Source organism: Hemiscyllium ocellatum, chromosome 43 (assembly GCF_020745735.1).
Source record: "Hemiscyllium ocellatum isolate sHemOce1 chromosome 43, sHemOce1.pat.X.cur, whole genome shotgun sequence".
In the NCBI taxonomy this organism is placed as follows: domain Eukaryota; kingdom Metazoa; phylum Chordata; class Chondrichthyes; order Orectolobiformes; family Hemiscylliidae; genus Hemiscyllium; species Hemiscyllium ocellatum.
The window spans coordinates 16,204,841-16,225,013 of record NC_083443.1 but is presented as its reverse complement, the minus strand read 5'-3'; the positions used below and the strand labels follow the sequence as shown (position 1 = coordinate 16,225,013).

The 20,173-nt window shown below is 41.3% G+C and overlaps 1 protein-coding gene across 3 annotated transcripts in view; it reads right to left on the bottom strand.

Moving 5' to 3' along the window:
* The window catches only part of LOC132835028 (mitogen-activated protein kinase 8), a 120,520-nt gene that overhangs the window by 37,690 nt on the left and 62,657 nt on the right, over window positions 1-20,173 (bottom strand). For all 3 annotated transcript variants that reach the window (XM_060854282.1, XM_060854281.1, XM_060854283.1), the window contains exons 2-4: window positions 13,318-13,495; window positions 6,213-6,342; window positions 1,141-1,199 (exon numbers count right to left, since the gene is read on the bottom strand). In XM_060854282.1, coding sequence (XP_060710265.1) covers window positions 1,141-1,199; window positions 6,213-6,342; window positions 13,318-13,439 — 311 coding nt within the window. In that variant the 5' untranslated portion in view covers window positions 13,440-13,495. The remainder of the gene's footprint in view (window positions 1-1,140; window positions 1,200-6,212; window positions 6,343-13,317; window positions 13,496-20,173) is intronic.

Below are 20,173 nucleotides of genomic sequence, written 5' to 3'. Positions count from 1 at the left end.
GATGACCTTATAGCGGTTTATTAAATCATGAGGGGCATGGATAGGGTAAATAGACAAGGTTTTTTCCCTAAGGTGGGGGGTGTCCAGAAATAGAGGACATAGATTCAGGGGGGGGGGGGGGAAAGAAAGAAAAGGGATCTAAGGGGCAATCTTTTCTCAGAGGGCAGTACTTGTGTAGAATAAGCTGCCAGAAGAAGTGGTGCAGGCTGGGACAATTACAACATTTAAAAGGGATCTGGATGGGTACATCAATAAGACGGGTTGACATGGATATGGGCAAAAGAGATATCTGGTCAGCATGGACGAGTTGGACCGAAGGGTCTATTTCCATGCTGTACATCGGACTCTAAATGTGGCCTCAATGTCATCATCAGCGATCCTCATCTCCCCACTGGAAATCAACTCTTTCGCCCATAGTTGAGCCAATGTTTAATGAAGTCAGGAGCTGAGCGGCCCTGGCAGAATCCCATCAACAAACAGGTTATTGCCAAGCCATTGTCCCTATTCATCACTTTACTGACAATCGGAAGTAGACAGAGGGTGCTAAAATCAGATGGGCTGGATTTGTCCTGCGTACAGGACAGTGGTCAATTTTCCACATTTCCAAGTAGATGCCAGTGTTGCAACTGCACCAGAACAGCTTACCGAGGGATATGGCAAAGTCTGGAGCATAAGTATTGGGTACGATTGCCAGAATGTTGTCAGGGCCTATATTTCAATGTGTTTCTTGATCAGGGAAGTGAACTGAAGTGACTGAAGACTAACAGCTGTGATGTTAAAGACCTGTAAAGGGGTCCAAGATGGATCATGCAATGAGCACTTCTGGCAAATAAAGTTGTTGCAAAAACAATAAACGCTTCGTCATTTGCATTGATACATTAGACTCCCAACTGGAGAAGGATATTTGAGGAGACTCCTCCTCTAGTAAGCTGTTTAACTGTCCACCACCATTCACAACTGCAAGTAGCAGGACATAGGGCTTTGATCTGATCCACTGGCCATGGAACCATTTGGTCCTATGACGAGCTGCTTATGCTATCTGGCATGCAAGTATTGTCATTTAACCAGGTTAACATTGGGATGTTCAAAGAGCAATGCAACACAGGATTTTCCCTTTAAAATGGCATACAAAATACTCACACATCTTGAAATTCCTCAAGTGATTTTTGTGGCGTAAATACATTCAGCAAGCCAATTATCTGAAAGTGATTGAATACCACGTTGTTAATGCGGCAAACATTTAGTCTGTGGTAATTCAAAGTCTATTGCTGTTTCATGGGCTATAACAATGAGGCGTGTTATTAAATTTCATTGCTGAAGGCATTAAATTTTAATTGCTAATTGCAATTAGCAAAACTGTCACACAGAAAATATCACGTAAAATACATTTGCATTTCTCAAATTAACACATTAATTGGATAGAAACATTAATTCCAATCAAGATGGTCGAAGAAGAGGGAGAGCCATGCTTGATCAGGAAGCTCATCCATATGAAAGAAAAAGGCATGGGAAAGTAACCAGGAAAAACAAGCTGTTCACTTTCCCATCATTTTGGTTAATTTGGGAGTTCACAGTAGGGCCGTCAGATCACAAAAGTTGTCTAAGGCTTAGGGGCTGAAAAAGATCTATGTTAATGACCCAAACCAGACTTTGATCCAGTAGAGACCAATAAGTTTCATGCAGCTTCCTGTGGCTGCTTTAAAAAGATGATTAACAATAGCAGACACATTTATTTCAGAAACAGGTGGGAGTATACATTCATAACATGAGAAATATACGATTCATGTCTTGATGTGCCACTTCTATTGTCTACCTGTAGAATCAATGATAATTAAAACAGTGATCAATGATCCTGTGAAAAAAAGATACCTGCTACAGTACTAACCATAACAGATATGCTGTTCTTATGTTCAATGCCTGATCTGTATTAATTTAGCGATGTGTTTTTTTTATGACCTCAGCTTTCCCATGTAGGAAATTCAAAAGGACAACAGAGTTTGTTCACACAGGCACAGCCCATGACCTCTGTCAGATTAAAAATAAAATCAAGCAAGGACAGAATCTGGTCCATGAACCATGTACAACTAAATACGGTTTGGCATTATGGTCTATTCTTAACTTAAAATGATGGTCACTGAGGTGCAGCCCTGAATAATTAGAAACACCCCAAAAACTTCAAACCCAGTGGGGGGAAATACACATTCAAGGTGGGTTATAGAAAAAGTTAATCTGTCTTCCTTCAGGACATTTAAAAAAAAAATTGCATGCTGATTTTCATTTAGCTTTAGTGGGTATACCACTGGGATGCATATTAGAAAGTGACTTCTCTTAGTTGTACATTTTTTCATAACCATTTGCACCTCGTACAATAAGAGATGCTCCGTAATTTCCAGTTTTATTTCAAATATGAGCTCATGTATAACAGATGCTTCCTCGTGTTGAGGTATCGGCAGTACTAATCAATCTTATGGAGGATTCACCTCCAGTCTTTTCCAGAAAAAAAAGCAAAATTTGACTAATTTTTCATGAGAAGCCCCCAGTTAGTAGGAAGTTGTGCAATTATGTATGCTGCTTCAGAATATCAGATGAAATTTTTTGACCATTCTTTTCCAAGTCTTACTGCACAGTGAATTTTGGCTTTTTATTAATTACAGTTAGATTTCAAACATTTACCTTTACACTGCTATTTGAGGAATAACACTCCCTAAGATGACATTTAATTCAGCATTACTTTGCACGGCACAAGTTTCCACCACTAGATTTAAAAGATAACTTTAAACATCAAATATTGATTTCAATCTTGTTTTTCCTCAAAATATTTGGAGTCCAAACAGATTATGGAGTACTGAAAGATGGGGTGAATGAGAATATTTAGCTTCAGAAAAGAATCCAAGTTGATATCCAAGTGTCTGAATGTTCCTCCTTCCACCAGGAGGACATTAAGACAGAACTTCTGCTCCTGTATGACCTTGGTCAGTTTTTCTGGTTCAGGTCAGTTACACAGGCTGGGCAATCTCCCCATGACAGCTCTACTGTTAAAGGAACATTGCACAGTAACATAGAAGCAGCATGTAGGGTTTAGATTTTTTTGATTAGACTTAGTGTGGAAACAGGCCCTTCGGCCCAACAAATCCACACCGACCCGCCGAAGCGAAACCCACCCATACCCCTACATTTACCCCTTACCTAACACTACGGGCAATTTAGCATGGCCAATTCACCTGACCCGCACATCTTTGGACTGTGGGAGGAAACCGGAGCACCCGGAGGAAACCCACGCAGACACGGGGAGAACGTGCAAACTCCACACAGTCAGTCGCCTGAGTCGGGAATTGAACCCGGGTCTCAGGCGCTGTGAGGCAGCAGTGCTAACCACTGTGCCACTGTGCCGCCCACAACAGTAGAGCTGTTTGCAATTTTCCACGCGGGAGGCGAACACGATCAAGACAGCATAGACAATTTGGCACTTTCCCACTCCACAGTTAATTCCCCGGGAAGCAAATCAAATTTTTTTTTTTGTGAACAGAAGTACAGCGGGAATGGAAACAGCATTTTAACAATGCTGTGACGTTGCAGCTGATCAGTAGAAATGGCAGCGGTGGGATTCGAACCCACGCCCCTGTCGAGACTGGAGCCTTAATCCAGCTCCTTAGACTGCTCGACCACACTACCAGCTGCTAAGTATGGTAATATAACAGCTGTGTTACTGGATCAACAATCTAGAGGCCGGATAACAAGCAAGAAATCATAACCTCAGCCACATCGTGGCAGTAAGATTTTTAAATCAGGTCAAAATGAAAGCTGGAAACAAAATGTTGGTATCAGAATTACTGTAAAAATACAACTGATTCCCTAATCCCCTTTGGCAAAGGAAACTACCCTCACTTTGCGTGGACCTCAGGTGGCTCCAGTCCTATATCAATGTGGCTCACTTAACTTTCAATTAAAATGGTCTAGCATGGTGCACATTTGCAGAAGCACAACACAGTCACAGGATATTTAGGGATGCCTAATAAGTCTTGCCATTAATGGTCATGCTCAGTGAATGAACACTGAAAGAATAAGAGATTAGCGAGGAAATTAATTCACGAAACAGTGCTAACTGAATTTAAAAGCGAGCTTTGATGCAGCCTAGAATTGGTACTTGTGAAGATCTGGACCCCGGGGAGGGGTGGGGGGAGTGGGAAGAGTTACTGTTCCATGATTGGTCAATAAACACTCGCAATCGGTCTGGTCCTTTAAGTCTTCACACGTTATTTCTCATATGGCTGAGCACAGATCGTCCAGAAACACACAGAGGTTAAACACTTCCACGTTCCTCAGAGGAGCTGCGCACATGGCTTAAAACAAAGACATTTTTATACTTTCCTTAAAAGAGTGGTACAGACCATAATCTTACAGTACATTCAGACAATTACCAATCAATTAATGAAATAGATTTATTGACAGCAACTCAGCCCAATGATATTTCTTGGGAACCAACTCTGTTTTCCAACATTCAAGTCATTCTTATCTCACGAACAGTCTTGGCTCCTGCACTTGAAGGTCAGCTAGAATTGCCAATAATGTTTTATCTGGTCTAGTTATTTCTATGCTGTAAAGGAAGCATTGTCTGCTAATTTTTGTTGAGACAGACTGTGGTTAGTCAATTATGCAGCTTTAGCAAGGTTAAAAGCCAATTTTATGCAGCTTTAAGCAGAATTGTCCATTTGCATCCTAGAAGCCATTTTGTTATGTTATTTGCATTACCAAACCTCATGTTCGATGGCAGAGGAAAGAAATTTCCAAAGGCCCATATGAAGACTCATTGCCCTGTTTTCCTTAAAGCATCCTTCTGGAAATTCCCAAATATTGGGAGATTTCAGAAGGACAATGCAGGCCAAAAAAGTAAATGTAATAAGGTGAAAATTTACCATGAAGGAATAGAATGCTTTCTGGCATTGAATTAATTTCTACCTGCGTCAGGGCTCAAAGCTAGCATCAGCATGAAATTGCATTTTACTAATCCAGAAGGTGCAAGACAATTTGGTGATTTAACACAGAAAATTGGAGATTGTGCAGATTCCAGCAATTTGCATCTAGGTCCCAAATCCTTACTGGTCACTGAAACATTTCATTGCTACTTAAGTCACTTCAGTTAATATGTTCAGACATGACATGATCAGTTTACTTGGCAAGAATAGGTAAGTGGTATAACACAAGTAGATATTCTGATCTTTTGCTGAACTGATCAGCAGATGGAAGTATACCAATCATTGGCTTCCATCCTAAAATGTAGGTTTCACATGAATAGGCATATTGATGAGAAAAATATTGCAAAATTTGGGTTGCAACATCAACTTGCCAATGTTTTGTAGCCATGCAAGGAAATCTGTTTTTTTAAGAAAGGAAAGCAACTTAAAAATTTTTAAGATTGGTTCATTGAATTTGTTGCCAAAGTCAAAATCCACCAATGATGCTACTGGGAAGGAATTGAAAGAGTGTTACCAAAATTATGATTTACTCAGCAAAAATAACCCCAAAGTAAAATTACTTCATGTTTCAACATCTTCCATTTGCATAGTCAAAAGACTGTGGTAAAGTGTTCAAGAAATCTTGAAATAAACCAAAGCAAATCATAACATTTTTTGGCAACACCCATGGAGGGGCGGCACAGTGGCTCAGTGGTTAGCACTGCTGCCTCACAGCATCAGGGTCCCAGGTTTGATTCCAGCCTCAGATGACTGGGTGAAGTTTGCATGTTCTCACTGTGTCTGCGTGGGTTTCCTCCAGGTGCTCCGGTTTCCTCCCACAGTCACCTAGATGTGCAGATCAGGTGAATTGGCCATGCTAAACTGTCCATACTGTTAGATGCATTAGTCAGAGGAACCTCGATCTGGGTGGGTTACTCGGAGGGTCGGTGTGGACTTGTTGGGCCGAAGGGCCTGTTTCTACACTGTAGCGAATCTAATCTAAACCTTAACATTATTTGGCAACACCGTGGAGAGAAATCAGAATTTTGGATGAAGGGTCTCTGAACCTGAAACGTTAGCTCTGCTTTCTCTCTACAGATGGTGTCAGACCTGCTAAGTGTTTCCAGGAATTTCGATTTCTGTTTCAGATTTGCAGAATTTGTTTTTACGAAGTTTTGTTTTGTTGTTCCGAGAAGTTGGAATTACAGGATCTACTGGGCAACAAGTTGTAGGATAAAATGACATCTCAGAACTGCTTACATTTTTATGGTTGACACACTTCATGAGGACTAATTCTCTGTAAGCCCTTTTTGCATGAGTCTGGTTCTGAAATGGTCGGCTGAGTTTCTTGATAGCTACATTCCTGTCCAGAACCGCATCATAGGCTGCGCTGTAAAAGGAAACACATGCCAAGGAAGAGTACATCAGAAGTGACAACACCAAAACACTCAAATCTATTAATCGTCAAACAATGTGATGTACCAACCTTGAATATATTGGTGTACTAACAGACAAAAAGAATACCAAAAGTAACACTATAAGAGAGAATAAAAATGCCACTTTACGCTTAAAAATAGCTCTTCAGATACAACTTTCCCAATCATGATTTACTAGAATAGCTACCAGCTGTTCTTACTGTATTTGGACACAATTACGCCTTTCAGATTTGAGCTGGGGACTGTTTCATCATAATTTAAATCAGATCAATTTGCGTGTTTTGGTTCAATGCTTTAAAGAATAGCTCATGCATTTGAAAGGCCTGGCTGTTCTTCACAAAGGAATCTCTCATCAGATGAGTCTGCAATGTCATTTTTTTTAAATTTAGGACCTTGACCAGGGGAGCAACCAACCACCTCCCAGGTACTGCTAATAATAGCTTATCTATTTGAATAGTAGAAATCCACATTTGGATACTGAAAATCACCTGCTAATTATTCAGCTTCTTAGAAGCTCATCTCATTAGCTACCCAGTGTGTTTTAAACACTCAAATAAAAGCAAACTACTGTAGGTGCTAGAGATCAGAAAAAGACAAGTGCTGGAGACATTATGCAGCTCAGAAGACAGCATTTGCAAAGAAGGGTCACTTGCACTTGAATGATCAACTCTCTCTCCAGATCTGATGGCAGAGTGATCTAAATGGACTTCAGTAAGGCGTGCGACAAGGTTCCCCACGAGAGACTGGTTAGCAAGATTAGATGTAATGGAAAACAGGGAGAACTAGTACTGGCTCAAAGGTAGAAGACAGAAGGTGGTGGTGGAGGGTTGTTATTCAGACTGAAAGCCTGTGATCAGTGGAGTGCCACAAGGATCGGTGCTGGGTCCACTACTTTTCATCATTTATATAAATGATTTGGATGTGAGCATAAGAGGTATAGTTAGTAAATTTGCAGATGACACCAAAATTGGAGGTGTATGTACAGCGAAGAAGTTTACCTTCGAATAAAACTGAATCTTGACCTGATGGGCTGAGAAGTGGCAGATGGAGTTTAATTCAGATAAATGTGAGGTGCTGCATTTTGGGAAAGCAAATCCTAGTAGGACTTATACACTTAATGGTAAGGTCCTAGGGAGTGTTGCTGAACAAAGAGACCTTGGAGTGCAGGTTCATAGCTGCTTGAAAGTGGAGTCGCAGGTATGTAGGATAGTGAAGAAGGCGTTTAGTATGCTTACCTTTATAGATCAAAGTAGTGAGTACAGAGGTTGGGACGTCACATTGCAGCTGTACAGGACATTGGTTAGGCCACTGTTGGAATATTGTGTGCAATTCTGGTCTTCTTCCTATCGGAAAGATGTTGTGAAGCTTAAAAGGGTTCAGAAAAGATTTACAAGGATGTTGCCAAGGTTGGAGGATTTGAGCTATAGGGAGAGGTTGAATGGGCTAGGGCTGTTTTCCCTGGAGTGTTGAGATTTCTAAAATCATGAGAGGCATGGATAGGATAAATAGACAAAATCTCTTCACTGGGATGGGAGGAGCCCAGAACTAGAGGGTATAGGTTTAGGCTAAGAGGGGAAGGTATAAAAAGAGCGCTAACAGGCAACATTTTCACGTAGAGGGTGGTACGTGTATGGAATGAGCTGCCAGAGGAAGTGGAGGCTAGTACAATTATAACAGTTAAAAGGCACCTGGATGGGTATATTATTTGGAAGGGTTGAGGCTAATGGACCAGGCGCTGGCAAGTGGGATTAGATTGGGTTGAGATATCTGGTCGGCATGGACGGGTTGGACCGAAGAGTCTGTTTCTATGCTGTACATCTCTATGACTGTCAGACTGGCTGGCTTTCTCTATCATCTTCTGGTTTTACCCCAAGTTTGTCTATTTCCTACAGCGAGTATAGGAGGCACTGTAGGTAGTTATACAGTCTACATTACATTCATAGTTACACCATTCTGAAAGAGGCACAAAAATATCTTGGACTTGTTCTCTTAGATACAATTGATTATATAAACAAATTAGGAAGTAGGGTATGTAGCCCTACTAGGCATTTACACCCAAATTCAATAAACATTCACCTCTGCTTTTCAGATGTCTATCCATAACTACCTTAAACAAATTCAAAGACTCTGCTTTCACCAGCTTTTCAGGAAGAGAGTTCCAAAGACTCCCTCCATCATCAAAAGATTTCATCCCATTTCGGATTTAAATCAACAACCCCTTATTTTGAAACAGTGACAGCTCGTTCTGGAAGCAATCCAATGTTTCAATTAACTTGTACTCTTCTAAACTGCAGTGGATACCAACCTGGTTTGTTCAACTTTTTCCTCATAAAGCAACCTCCCGCCTTCTACATATTACATTCTGATAAATCTTCTTTCAACTGCTTCTATTGCACTCACATCCTCACTTAAATATGGAGACTCACACTGTACAATATCCTCCAGTTATATAGTTTCACCAATACTCTACACAACTTGATTGCAAACTCCATTGTATTGAATTAACCTTGTAATGAAAAATTCAAATCAAGTCTGCCCCGATTATTTGCAGTACTTGCAAATAATCTTTCATGACACAAGCAGCAGGGCAGACAGATCCCTCAATATATCAAAACTCTGCAATCTTTTTCAATTTAAGTAGACTTTCTTCTAAACATTTTTTCCTGCCAAACTGTAAAATTTACATTTTCTGACATGATGTTCTACTTGCCAGATCTTTGTCCACTCACTTAACCTACGTATATCTCTTTGCAAATTTTGTTTAGACCTTCAAAACTTGCTTTCCTACTTATTTTGTTGGGGATTAAGTTGTTCAATTTGTCATCAATAAATTTAGCAAGCATACCTTCCACCACTTCATCCAAAATGTATAAATTAACAAATTGTAGTGTATTGAGACCCCAACTTTGACCCCTGTGACATTCAATGGATTACATTGTTCCAACCAGAACACGATCCATTTACAGCCAATTTCCTGAGAGCTGGGGAATCTTCCTTCAATGTCCACATTACCAAATTAAACCACAAACCCTTATGCTTACAATAATATTTGATGTGTACCTAATAAAATGCATTCCAGAAGCTAAGGATAGGATATCCTCAACACAAAACTTCTTCAAAGTCCTATAAATTAGGTCAAGATTAACTATATTCTGAAGAATCACATTGAATACAAAACATTAAATCCGATTCACTCTCCAGAGTTGATGCCAGACCGGTGTTTCTCTCACATTTTCAGTTTTTACGATTGAAGAGGAGAGTTCAGCTGGCATGATAATGTTGTTGAACAAATTTGGGCGACACAGTGGCACAGTGGTTAGCACTGCTGCCTCACAGTACCACAGACCCAGGTTCAATTCCCACCGCATGCAACTGTCTGTGTGGTGTTTGCACAGTCTCCCAGTGTCTGCGTGGGTTTTCTCCGGGTGTGCCGGTTTCCTCCCACAGTCCAAAAACGTGCAGGTTAGGTGAACTGGCCATGCTAAATTGCCTGTAGTGTTAGGTGAAGTGGTAAATGTAGGGGAATGAGTCTGGGTGGGTTGCTTTTCAGAGGGTCGGTGTGGACTTGTTGGGCCAAAGGGCCTGTTTCCACACTAAGTAATCTAATCTAAAAAAAAATTTGCTGTTCCATGTCACCACAATATCTGCATTTACTGAGTGATTCTGGAAAAGTTGAGTGTTTACAATGCAGCATTTTAAGACATTTGTAAGACTGATACTAGCTTTTCAAGCTATTTTCCAGTAGTTTCAGGTATCTTTAGATTATTAAAATTACTCCCAAGTCCATTAAAGTACAGAGTGCCACTTTAATATGAAGGGGAGAATTTCTTTGGCATTAAACCATATTTAAAGTGTAAGATGACATTGCTGGAGAATACATGACCTCATCAACAGCTGCTAAAATATAAACAATCCAACATCACATATTTGAGGCTAAAATTCCAATGCATCTTCAACCAACAGTAAAAACTAGAGCTAGATTTTCCTCTTCTTTGCAATAGAACTATTGATTGGTATTCACACAGAGATGAGTTTCTAACCACAGATCTGCACTAATACTGCTGCCTTTCACAACCATTATATCTTTAAGCTTCAACTCTATCTTATCTGCTGCTGACACCTTCATCCCTGACTAGTTCAAACTCACTTGCTCAGCTTCCCAAGGTCCAGCCTTATGCTCATCCCAAACTCTACTGTTTTTCAGTTCAAGCCAAATCTCATTCCCAGATCACCCAAGCTTACTGATCTTCATTAGTTAGTCAGTGAAACAATGGCACAGACACATATACCCCAACACCAAGTTATCCTTTGTTCACTTGCGTACAGTACACAGGCTATATCCAGGAAGATAGGAATCAGTCCCCCTGAACTGAGGGGATTCTCAATCCCCTGTTCATTTTTTGTTAAACCCCTACACTACCGCCTAACTGCGGTAGTGCTTATTGTTTTCCCCAGCACCCATAGTGTGTGTGTGTGCAGGTGTGAGACGCAGTGAGAGACACAAAGTGCACAAATCTTTATTCAATTTCCACCACCAGGAAGATAGGAAAACACCCGGGTGGCCAGTGACAAGCAGTGCCCTTCACATCAAAGGGCAATGTTGTGTGATCAAAACAGTGAAGGGGAGAGCAGGGACTAAATCAAAATAGAGTTGGAGGGGGAAATAATGCACTCCACTCCCTGCGACGCCCACCTCTCCCTGAACAACTCCAGGGTGTTGGTGGACACCGCGTGCTCCTTCTCCAAGGACACCCGGGCTCTAACGTAACCGCAGAAGAGGGGCAGGCAGTCGGGCCTAACGACCCCCTCCACGGCCCGCTGCCAGGACCTGTTTATGGCCAGTTTGGCCAGGCCCAGGAGCAGACCCACGAGGAGGTCTTCAGACCTGCCCTCCCTCCTCCGTACCGGGTGCCCAAAGATCAGGAGCGTGGGACTGAAGTGCAACCAAAAGCAGAGGAGAAGGTTTTTGAGAAAATCAAAGAGGGAGTGCAAACGCCCACACCCAATGTATACATGGTCTACGGACTCCACAGCACCACAGAACAAGCAGTTGGGCTGGGAGTCCGTGAACCACCACAATCTGCAGTTGCAGGGGAATCCCCTGTTCGTATTGGTCACCCAGGACTTCCTGATTGGGGTTATTAACTTGGGCCAATCAAGCACCTCAGTCAATGAGGTCCACCTGGTTCCAATCACTACAGCCACCTGACAATGTCAAATCTTAGTCATTGCTTGCTTATGTCCAAACCCCTCTCTCAATATCTCTGTGATCTCCTCCATCCCAACAAACCAAGACTGTTTTCATCTGACTCTCGTTTCTTGCTGATCTGATTTTAATCGTTCTACAAACAAGGGCCATGCTTTCAAATGCATCAGCTCTGAGCTTTGAAAATCTCTCCTTCAACAATTTACTCACCATTCTCCCTTATTTAGATTAGGTTAGATTCATAACAGCGTGGAAACAGATCCTCCAGCCCAACAAGTCCGCACTGACCCTCTGAAGAGTAACTCACCCAGACCCATTCCCTCTGACTAATGTACCTAATGCTATGGGTAATTTAGAATGGCCAATTCACCTGACCTGTACATCTTTGGACTGTGGGAGGAAACCCACGCAGACACAGGGAGAATGTGCAAATTCCACACAGACAGTTTCCCAAGGCTGGAATTGAACATGGGTCCCTAGTGCTGTGAGGCAGCAGAGCTAATCGCTGAGCTGCCCTAATTTTAAGATTAATTTTAAATTTAAGATTTCCATTAAGGCCTTCTTCCTTTAATCAAGCTTTTGGTCGTCTCTCCTAATACCCTTTATAATGTGGCGCCAAAAGTGTCTTTATTGGTAGAAAGCTTAGGTAATTTACTATCATTAAAGTGACAACTTATTGTTGCTGCGATGTGGGAACATTAGGTAAGAAAAGCATAAACCTAAATAATAACAGTTGTACTTCAATGGATATTCTTCTTTCCTGTTTGCTTCTTAGGGGTTCAGGTATGTAAATCTTTGAAGTTTGTGTGACAGGTAGACAGGGTGATGAAGGTGACACTGAGCTCATTTGCCGTCATTGCTTTGAGTATAGGAGTGGATGTCATGTTGAGATTGTACAGGACATCAGTGAGGCCTGTTCTGGAGTGCTGTGTGCAGTTCTGGTTACACTCCTATAGGAAAGATATTATTAAACTGGAGTAATTCAGAACAGCTATATCTGCATGTTGCCTGGAATGGAGGGTTTTAGTTATAAAAATAAACTGGAAAGGCTAGGTCCTTTTTTTGTTCACTGAAGGGCAGGAGGCTGAGAGGTGGTCATAGAGGTTTATAACATCATGAAGGGCATAGATAAGGCAAATGACAAGGGTCTTTTCCCGAGGGCAGGAGTTTAAAACTTGGGAGCATATTTAAGGTGAGAAGTGAAAAATTTTAAAAAAGGACATGGGGAAACATTTTTACAGTGGTCCATGTGTAGAATGAACTGCCAGAGAAAGTGTGGATGTAAGTGTAGTTGCAACATTTAGAAGACATTTGGATAAATGAATAGGAAAGATTTGGAGGGATATGGGCCAAACGTGGGACTAGTTTAGTTTGGAAACACGGTCGGCTTGGACTGGTCAGACTGAAGATTCTGTTTCCATGCTGCGTGCCTATGAATTTATGTTGTTTTAGAGATCTGCATTAAATAGAATACTGGCTGCATCATTTCTAAACTGAATTCTTTTCCTTTTGGTTACTGGGTGTAGAGCATAGCAAGAGCAAGATACCACTGGTTGAAAGAAGAAATAAAGAATTATCAATTTATAAAAAGAGAAAATGCATGATCACATTAAGCAAATGGTAGGTATACAGATTTGTATTAAAGACTACAGCTACACTATCCAGAATGCAACTGTTTTGGCCTTGCTGTGTTTGAATGTAGATGTCAAAACTGCTCACTCACCAAACAATTCCTTGTGCTCCCGAACCGATGGGTTTCAAGTTCTGATAGCGCTTCAGCACTGTGAACGTTGAATCCCCCACCTCGACGCTGTAGAATTGGATGTCACGTTTGTTTCTGTTCATGTTGTTGGAATTGGTTTGACAATATGCATTCACGTACAACTGCTTCCCTCCTCAACCTGTAGGATTTAAAACAAGAAAATGCTTAAAAGGTATATGCAAAATGTTTGAAGTGAGAAAAATAATTATAATTGATCAAATATCACAGTTGATATGGACTTCTTGCAAACCCCAAGGCAAACTTACAGTATTTACTGCTGATATCAGAAGTGCTCCAAAGCTTTCTGAAATATTAAATAATAGGCTGTAATGTAAAGAGCTATGCTACTTTTGAAAACACTCCTGTACTAGACAATTGCCAGCTGGTTGCAAGTTGAAAAAATTTGAATAGGAAACAGTAATTTTATTCTGTCTTTTTTTAAATCATCAGCTCTTGATTAAGTCTGCAGCATAAATCACAAAGTCCAGAAACTTCACAGCAGACCAGGGCTGGTCAAAGAATCTTAACGTGTTGCAGGGTGTTATTAAGCAACAATGAACCAGCACTCCAAGGTCTCTTAGTTCCTTGAAGGTAGAGTTGCAGGTGGATAGGATAGTGTAGAAGGTATTTGGTATGCTTTCCTTTATTGGTCAGAGCACTGAGTACAGGAGTTGGGAGGTCACATTGTGGCTGTACGGGACATTGGTTAGGCCACTGTTGGAATATTGCATGCAATTCTGGTCTCCTTCCTATCAGAAAGATGTTGTGAAACCTGAAAGGGTTCAGAAAAAATTTACAAGGATGTTGCCAGAGTTGGAGGATTTGAGCTATAGGGAGAGGCTGAACAGGCTGGGGCTGTTTTCCCTGGAGCGTCGGAGGCTGAGGGCTGACCTTATAGAGGTTTATAAAATCAAGAGGAGCATAGGTAGGGTAAATAGAAAAGGTCTTTTCCCTGGCGTCGGGGAGTCCAGAACTAGAGGGCATAGGTTAAGGGTGAGAGAGGAAAAATATTAAAAAAGGATTTCAGGGGCAACTTTTGCATGCAGAGGGTGATGCATGAATAGAATGAGCTGCCACAATTACAGCATTTAAAACATCTGGATGGGTATATGAATAGGAAGGGTTTGGAGGAATATGGGCCTGGTGCTGGCAAATGGGACCAGATTAGGTTAGGATATCTGATTGGCATGGACGAGTTCGACCGAAGGGTCTGTTTCCATGTTATACATCTCTAGGACTCTATTCCACATGAAGCAACATCGATTTTACAAACAAGCTGAATAATGATGAATGATCTTCACTATGAATAAAGTGATCTGATTAATTTACATTTTTAAAAAACTGAATAAACTATATAAGCATACAGAGGTTAGTCAGCTGCTGACATATACAATGAACAGGAGTAGGCCATTCAATAAGATCACACCAATAAGCCCATAAGAAATAGGAATGGAAGAATAACCATTCGGCCCATCAAGTCCACTCCACCATTCAATCATGGCTAATGGGCATTTCAGGACCACTTACCCGCACTTTTCCCTTAACCCTTAATTCCTTGTGAGATTAAGGATTTATCAATCTCTTGAAGACACCCAATGTCTCAGCCACCACTGCGCTCCTTGGCAGTGCATTCCACAGGCTACTCCTCTCTGGCTGAAGAAATGTCTCCTCATTGCTGTTCTAAATTGACCTCCTCTAATTCTAAGCCTGTGCCCACAGGTCATAGTATCCTTGCCTGACTGAAACAATTTCCCAGGTGTCCACCCTTTCTAAGCCAAGCATTCTCTTGTAAGCTTCGGTTAGATCTCCCCTCAACCTTCTAAACTCTAATGAATACAATCCCAGGATCCTCAGCCATTCATCATATGTTAGGCCTACCAGTCCAGGGATCATCAGTGTGAATCTCCATTGGACACGCTCCAGTGCCGGTATGTCCTTCCTGAGGTGTGGGACCCAAAACTGGACATAGTATTCTAAATGGGGCCTAACCAGAGCTTTATAAAGTTTCAGAAACACATCACTGTTTTTACATTCCAACCCTCTTGAGATAAATGACAATATTACACTTGCTTTCTTAACCATGGACTCAACCTGCAAGTCAACCTTTAGAGAATCCTGGACTAGCACTCCCAGATCCCTTTGTACTTCGGCTTTATGAATTTTCTCACCTTTTATAAATGAGTCCTTGCCTGTGTTCTTTTGTCCAAAGCGCAAGACCTGATTCGATTCAAACCTCAACTCGACAATCCTGCAAAAGCCTGATAAATCTTTCAACCCCTTGGTCATCAAAAATCCACTTATCTCAGTCTTAAAATCATTGTAAGATTCTGTATCCACTATTTTTTGAGCAAGTTTCTCAGCCCTCAGAGAAAAAAAATGTTTTAAAAGGAGTGTCTCTATATTTTTAAACTTTGATCCAGAGTTTTGATAAAGCAACTGAAAATCGAGGCAACTCTACAACTCCCACAAAACTTGCATGCTCCTTGCTTTGAAATACTTGTAGGTAAAAAACAATGACTGCAGATGCTGGAAACCAGAGTCTAGATTAGAGTGGTGCTGAAAAAGCACAGCAGTTCGAGGAGAAGTAAAATGGGCATTTCAGGCAAAAGCCCTTCATCAGAAATACTTGTAGGTACCGACATAACTTAAAAGGAATGGTCTCATGCCTAAAAGCATTTTTTGGAATTAAAACAATGCATGATCCTCACATCACCAGGTGCACTTCCAACTGCTTCAAAACCTGAGGCTACATGGATCTCAGGAGAGAAACACTCACATTTTACAGCCAATTAATGAAATAACTCAATCATAGAATGCCAAGAGTGTGCAACCTGGCTGGCTACTTTTGTATAAATCGCGTTGGTGCAACTAAGAGACCTTTATCCCTTTCCAGGTAGTGAAGGCTCAGAGAGGACAAACCAACCGTTACAGTCTATAACAGAAAGAAATTGCTGGAAAAGCTCAGCAGGCCCAGCTGAAATCGGTGATGATTCTTCCGCAAAAACAAGATCACTGAATCCGAAATGTTGGTTCTGGTTTCTCTCCATGGATGCTACATGCCTTCCTGAGTTTTTCCAGTAATTTCTGCTTTTGGTTCGGATTTTCAGCATCCAAAGTTCTTGTTTTTGTTTAAAAGTTATGAAAAAATCACAACAATAGACTATAGGTGCAGGAGTACGCCATTCGGCCCTTCAAGCCAGCACTATTATTCATTATGATTATGGCTGATCATCCACAAGCAATATCCTGTTCCTGCCGTACCCCCATAACCCTTGATTCCACAATCTCTAAGAGCTCTATCCATCTGTTTCTTGAAAGTATCCAGAGACCTGGCCTCTACTGCCTTTTGGGCAGAGTGTTACATACATCCACTACTCTTTGGGTGAAGAGGTTTCTCCTCAACTCTGTTCTAAATGGCCTGCCCCTTATTTTTAAACCATGTCCACTGGTTCTGGACTCACCTATCAGCGGAAACATGCTTCCTGCCTCCAGAGTGTCCATTAACAATTTTATACGTCTCAATCAGATCCCCTCTCATCCTTCTAAATTCAAGTGTATACAAGCCCAGTCGCTCCCATCTTTCAACATATGATAGTCCCGCCATTCCAGGAATTGGCCTCGTGAACCTACGCTGCACTCCCTCAACAGCCAGAACATCCTTCCTCAAATTTGGAGACCAAAACTGCAGGTTAGTCCAAGAGGTTTATTTGGAAGTACAAGCTTTCCGAGTGTTCTCCTTCCTCAAGTAGCTAGTGGGACAGGATCATATTACACTATAGATTCTGTGTCCTGCGATCCTGCCCCAGTAGCTACCCCTGACAAAGGAACAGTGCTCCAAAAGCTAGTGCTTCCAAAGAAACCTGTTGGATTATAACCTGCTGTTGATTTTTTAAAACTTTGTCCACCTCAGTCTAACACCGGTATCTCCACGTCTCGTTTAAAAGACAGCCCTATTGACCTAAAATGCTGCTGTGATCACTTGAAAAGCTGAAGCAATTCAGAATATACAAAAGCCAAACAGCCAACTCAAATGACCACTTCAAAGCAACAAAACTCAAAAGGTGAAGAAATCTGCAACTCGCATTTCTCTTACACTTGCGTAACTTTGTATGTTGAAGATGAAAGTTACCCACAGTGTGTTCGGTTTGGAAAAGACAACAGAGCTAGACTGGGGATATACAAACACCATATTTCAGTATTTCTGAACAGAAAAACGGAGAAAGCGACATGAACTGAAAACAGTAGGGACACTGAAAGCTCTTTTCTCTCTCTTTCACACATACACCTCCATCAATCAGCACCAATGATAAAAGCTTGGATAACTCCACAAGACATCAAGAGTATCTGCAAATTCAAACAAACAGGATAGCAGGTAGACTTGTGTTTCACACTCAACTCAAAGATGAAAAATAACTAAGCTGCAACTGTCCTCGGATTCAAAAGATATAAACAAGTTGGGTGGGGGGGGGGGGTGTGATGGGAATGCTTCATACGTAAGTTAGTGTGTTTGTTTAATTCATTAAAATTTCTTTCCAGGCAATAAAACACCATTTTCTCATTGAAGAAACCCTTGGAATTGGTTCTCCTTCCTTATCAATTTCATTACATTTAGCGAAGTGATAGCTGCGTGCTTAATTTTTAAAATTTCTTTTTTTCTGTTCCGACTGACAAGAGGGGATATGTTTTTAAAAAGCGAGAGCTGTCATCCCTCCTCACCTTACCGTAACACGACAAAATAAAAGCAAACAGAACTGAAGGCAAAGTTGGTGAGAGCTTTGAGGCCTATTGCTAGGATTCAGGTGCCACTTCAGGCCCGCATACAGAGTTATAAAGGGAGACAGGGAGGTCTGCAGATGCTAGAGATCAGAGTTGAATGTATGTTGCTGGGAAAGCACAGCAGGTCAGGCAGTATCTGAGGAGCAGGAAAATAGACGTTTCGGGCCAGAGCCCTTCTTCAGGAAAAAGGGCACTGGCCTGAAACATCGATTTTCAGCTCCTCAGATGCTGCCTGATCTGCTGTGCTTTTCCAGCAGTACACTCTCTACAGAGTTATAAACACCAGCACCAATGGGGAAGATGGAGAAACATTCCTATAATAGGAAATAGCCAGTACAGATTTAAGAAGAACCTTTTTTGACAAATCTGAACATTCAAGGAGGGTAGGTAATGCAATACAAATCCTCTCAGATGAAACCTGAATGGGAAGATGTTCCCTTTTTGCAGAATCCCATTTGATTAATATCTCCATCACAAACCAATTTACTCATTCTCCTTTAATAGGGTTCTGATGCAACGCAAAAGAAAGCAAGACTGCCAAGTCAAAAGTGCAAATGAAACAGAAGCTTTCACTTACGAATTTGACAAGAACGGAATTCACACTGTGCACTTGCGTTTTGGGCTGAACTACACCTCTTTATGATCACCCACAGGAGGCAGATTGATCTTTTGTCAATCCCATGTAGATAACCATCACCGTATAATTAAACCATGCAGTTGCACCACCATCTACACCTTCTGCACAATTTCCATTTCAAAAGGGGAAACTCAGGTCTCAGAGAGATTGTGATCCAGGTCACGTACCTTTTTCTCTTATAAATCAGATTGAAAAGCTTTTCAGGGATAACCATTATGCTTGAAGAGAGACTGGGACTGTTTGCGATGTAAATCCCCTCTAATGCCTCTCAGCTTATTTTCTGGCTCATGTCTTCAATGCACACTTTCCAGTTCATTCTGTACATGTCATTTTTGTCAGACAATTTTGACTGGGATAATAAATCAAAAAGAAAAGTTCAAATATACCTGGGGAATTTCAGGTGTGCAGTGCAATCAGCTGATCAAAGCTCACTTTTATCCAATTGATTTTACGCAAAACCTTTTTCTAAAGTCCAGCAAGACAAACAGAACTAAAAAAAACCACAGAGTTCACTTGATTTAGTTTGTCAGTTTTTATTAATTCACTCACAGGATGTTGGCAAGGCTAGCATTTAATGCCCATCTGTTATGACCCTCAAGGTGGTCTGTGTAGGTACATGGTCAGTGCAATTAGGGAGGGAGTTTCAGGATTTTGACCCAACAGTGAAGGAATGGCAATATAATTTCAAGTCAGGATGTTGAGGGTGGTGGTACTCCAATGTATTGTCCTTCTCAATGCCAACGGTCACCAGTTTAGAAAGTGATGTCTCAAGGAGTCTTGGTGAGTTGTCACAGTGTCCATTGTAGATGGTATATATTACTGACAATAGTAGAGTGTTTTTCCATTGATTTTCAATTATTCCAGTTTTGCCAGGGCTCCTTAATGCCATTGTTAGTCAAATATTATCTTGAAGTCAAAAGCAGTCATACTCACTTTCCTAGAGTTCACTGCTCTTGTCCACGTTTACTCCAAGGCTGTGATAAGGTCAGAGTCCAAACGGGCCGAGTGGAACCCAAACACTAGCATCAGTGATCAGGTTATTAGTGCGCAAGTGCCACTTGACAGCGTTGTCAATGACACATTCCATCACTCACTGATGACCGAGAGTAGCCTGATGGGACAGTAACTGACCAGGTTGGATGTGTCTACTTTTTTGGGAAGAGGACATACAGATTTTTCACATTGCCAGCTTGACTTAGCATCAAGGACTGGAGCACAAATCCTCCTTACTACTTCCAGAATGTGGTTAGAATCTATATTGCCTTTGCAAAATCCAGTGCCATCAGATATTTCTTGATAGGGCACGAAGGAAATCAAATTGGCTACAACATTGGGAGTTTCAGGAGGCAGTTGAGATTGATTGTGAGTAGATTTCTCTAACTCCTGATGCTGCCTGGCTTGCTG